Raw genomic sequence first — 4234 nt, forward strand, 5'->3', positions numbered from 1 at the left:
CAAACATGGCTTATTTTATTCAAAATTTAATAAGCTTTCTAACCGTTTTTGAGTTTTTTTTGTATCTACTTTTGTTGCAGAAATATGATTGAAAAAGTGATAACATGTTTTTTCAGAGAGTCGCGTGTAATCGTCCTGATACTTCTGGACGGTACTGTAAGTGTATTTTTTTATTTTTTATTTGAAAAAAACGATAATCATTTGAAAATTGACTTTTTAAATAAATAGGCCAATTTGTATTTTTGTTGAAAAACTTGTAAATTTGTTTAACATCGCAGGAAAAACATAGATTTTCGCACTTCAAGTTTTTTTTCATTTTTCCTAAAATAAGGTTTTCGCAATCCTAAACTTTGAAATGGTGTAATTTTTATACCTAAATAAGGGATAAACTTCTCGAAAATTTTCCAAAAACAAGGAATTCGTTCATACAGATAAACCAAAGTGATCCCTTTTCTTGCGGACATCACACGGAGAGAAATCTGCTGCGATTTGCGCATGAGCAAGTCCATAGGAATATAGCATGGACACTTCCAAGCAAAAACTATAAGATTCCATCTGAATATCAGGTGAGACTCATACAATAATACCTCGCTCACTTAGGATTTTTGCTTGAAAGCGTCTGTTACTATATTCCTAAGGACATGCTCATGCGTAAATCGCACCAGATTTCTCTCCGTGCAACATATTAAAATTAAAAAAAAATTAGGAAAAATTAATTTTCGACCAAAATTTTTACTTTCTCATGTGATGAAAATGTAAAAATATTTTTCATAAAATAAGATTTTTTTATATTTAAAGTTCTTTACGATCCGTACGATTTTTTAAACCAGTAAAGAGAAATAAAATCATTTGTGACTGCTTTCTGCCCCTTAACGTAATCCCCTTATTAATTTCTCTTTCGTTTAAAGTACAGGTTAACGTCATGAGCCAAAATTTATGGAAAGGGAAGCAGGATAAGCACCCATTAAAGACATCTCGAAGTGGTAGAACACTCAATCGCTCACAAAAAGTAATAACGTCTTCTGATGATGGATCTTCATTGAAAAAATCAAAAACAACAACAGAAGTAGATGAAAAGATGGCTAATTTAAAAGAGAAATATGCAACAATAATAGCCAACAGGTCGAGTAAATCACCTTTACAGATTCTCAAGTCTATTAAGACCTTAAGTTCTGGTATAACATTGTACGTAATAATTAATTACAAGAATAATATAAATTGTAAAATAATAATAATATGTTGTAATGTTGAAATATATCTATGAACGCATTAGTAAAATATGATTATGAAAATATCATTACTAAAAATCAGTGGAAATTAAATGTTTTCAATCTGAATTTTCTTTTACATTTTATAGGCTATACAATAAGTCTAAAGATGATAAATCAAAACCTGATTGTTCATTAGCAAGTGGAAGTCAAAGTCTGCAAATTGATGGTCATACGCCAACTTCTTTTCTTTCTCCATACACACTCGGTTCACCACTTGATTTCAAGTCAAATAAAAATGATTCTACCAATTCTAGAAGTGATAATTTGAACAAAACTTTAGAAAATACAGGGTAAGTTTCAGGGTATATCAGAAAATCCTGGGTAATACAAATAAATACATAAATAAGTGATGATGGAAGCAATATTACTATATAAACACTATTATAATTAGAAATCGGATATTTTCTGTATCCTAATTGTTTTTTATTTTCCAGACCGCTCGATAAATCAAAATCTGAAAAATCATCAACATCTAAACAGCAAAATTCCGAAAATGGACATTACCCGCCACTATCTTTGCAAGACATGTCTGCGAATGAACGTTCCGATCCCGGAAGTGATGATTTGACCTTAGAATCAACACGGTAAAAAAGTGTACATTTTCATATCTTTAAGAAAAAAAAATAATAATAATTATAATAAAAACAATAATAATAATAACTAAATAAATAAAACACTGACCTTCACGCACCCTGCCACGCGGGGCAGTACATTGTGAAGTAACACATACATTTAAGAACAATATACTTTGTTGTTAATGACGTATAAATTTCATTTTATTTTTTAAGGTGACCAGAGAGGGAACACGACCAAATTTTAGGTGGGAACAATGCACCTGGATTTTCTACTCAAGAAATTAAAGTCGTCGAAGGTGCTTCTCTAACCCAATTGCAAAACACATTAGAGTAAGTATAGTTAGTTGCTCATCACATAACACGGTGAGCTTCGTTTTGGTTCAACCTAAACTGCATGACCCTTCTCAGGTTTTTTTTTATATCAATTCGGTGATGCCTCACGATCATTTTAAGACGAAAATTAAAATAATCGTTGGAGGGAAACTCAAATTATATTGATTTTTAAATTTTTTTTCTAGATTATTGAAGATATTTTCATTAAAATACGGTTTGGTAAAATACTTATTGCTTCAAAAGCTACAATTTAACATAAAAATAGATTATATATAATAATTAAACCATTTTGATACATAGAATTAAGAAACTGTTTAAAAATAGTCGAAAAAACTGAAATTTTTATAATTTTTTAAACTTTACTCCTTTATTTAACGTTATTTCAATAAAGTCATGTAGAAGTGAATTAAAGTACATAAAATTTCCTGTAAATCAAAAAAAACTCTTCTATCTATTATTGTTACAAAAATATGGTCATTTGAATTTTAAATTTAATGGATAAATAGTTAAAATTTACCATTAGGTCTAGATTATTTGGTAAAATTGTTTTCGCAGAACCTCATCTCAATTCCATAATTAAATCGCGCTCTTTGTGAATACAACGGCCTTCACGCAATTTAAAAATATCGTGGTTGTTACCAAATAATTGTACCTTACCATTTACTTTTTAAAAAAGTAAATATTTTAAATATGATTATGTTGCATTTTTCAAAATAAACGGATTTTTAAAAACTACTCAAATCTCTCTTATAGAAATAGACATTCTTTAAACCAATGTAACTTTCGATGTAAGTGAGATAAATCAGTTTTTTCAATTTGAAACTGTTCAAGATTAAACCTTCTTATACGTATTATATTCTGGAATTGAGATGAGGTTCTGCGAAAACAATTTTACCAAATAATCTAGACCTAATGGTAAATTTTAACTATTTATCCATTAAATTTAAAATTCAAATGACCATATTTTTGTAACAATAATAGATAGAAGAGTTTTTTTTTTGATTTACAGGAAATTTTATGTACTTTAATTCACTTCTACATGACTTTATTGAAATAACGTTAAATAAAGGAGTAAAGTTTAAAAAATTAGAAAAATTTCAGTTTTTTCGACTATTTTTAAACATTTTCTTAATTCTATGTATCAAAATGGTTTAATTATTATATATAATCTATTTTTATGTTAAATTGTAGCTTTTGAAGCAATAAGTATTTTACCAAACGGTATTTTAATGAAAATATCTTCAATAACCTAGAAAAAAAATTCAAAAATCAATATAATTTGAGTTTCCCTCCAACGATTATTTTAATTTTCGTCTTAAAATGATCGTGAGGCATCACCGAATTGATATAAAAAAAAATCTGAGAAGGGTCATGCAGTTTAGGTTGAACCTAAACGAAGCTCACCGTGATAATTTTCTCTGTTTTGACACAAATAATAAGAAATAATATTTTTATATTTTCAGTATCATACTCGAACAAAACGTTCAAATTCTAGCTCAGCAAGAGTTAATTCTTAAGGAACTCTCCAAAAATAGAATTGAATCGGAAAACAAACTCTCAGAAAATTTTTTAACACCTCTTGCAGGATTCCCTATTGATACAGTTGAACAATTTGAAGAGTTAAACTCTAATGAAACGAAAGACGTTCGTATGAGAATTGTAAGTAAACTGAGTTATTAAAAAAATTGACTAAATAAATATTTAGTCAATTCAAATCTACACACATTAGACTTCGATTAAATATTTTACGAATTCATTTCAGTATAATCACCTAATCAATATGGGAGGTGTAACTTTGAGACAATTTTTGGCTAACTCTTTAAAGCAGATAGTGACAGATAATCTGGTTTGCTCTTTCACTTGGAATAAAGGAAGTGATACTTTGGCATTCGGCAATACAAAGGTTTCAAATGTGCTATTTCGTAAGTATTCTTTGTTATTTTAACCAATTATGCATAGATTATTATAAACAAGCAATTTTTGACGATTTATTTAACAAGTTTCTCAAATAATAACAAATTTATCATTTCGAATAATAACATTAAGGTACAATTT

The 4234-nt window shown here is 28.2% G+C and overlaps 1 protein-coding gene across 1 annotated transcript; it reads left to right on the top strand.

The window, feature by feature from the left end:
• Window positions 1–228: 228 nt before the first annotated feature.
• Window positions 229–3832, top strand: LOC127289289 (uncharacterized). The gene is made up of 5 exons (XM_051317130.1): window positions 229–1185; window positions 1358–1561; window positions 1706–1855; window positions 2060–2176; window positions 3643–3832. The coding sequence occupies exons 1-4, from the start codon at window positions 923–925 to the stop codon at window positions 2061–2063; spliced, it is 621 nt and encodes a 206-aa protein (XP_051173087.1). The 5' UTR covers window positions 229–922; the 3' UTR covers window positions 2064–2176; window positions 3643–3832.
• The last annotated feature ends 402 nt before the right edge of the window (window positions 3833–4234 follow it).

The sequence above is a fragment of the Leptopilina boulardi genome, unplaced genomic scaffold, assembly GCF_019393585.1.
Source record: "Leptopilina boulardi isolate dan_hultmark-lab unplaced genomic scaffold, ZJU_Lbou_2.1 LbouV2_403, whole genome shotgun sequence".
Classification (NCBI taxonomy): Eukaryota; Metazoa; Arthropoda; class Insecta; order Hymenoptera; family Figitidae; genus Leptopilina; species Leptopilina boulardi.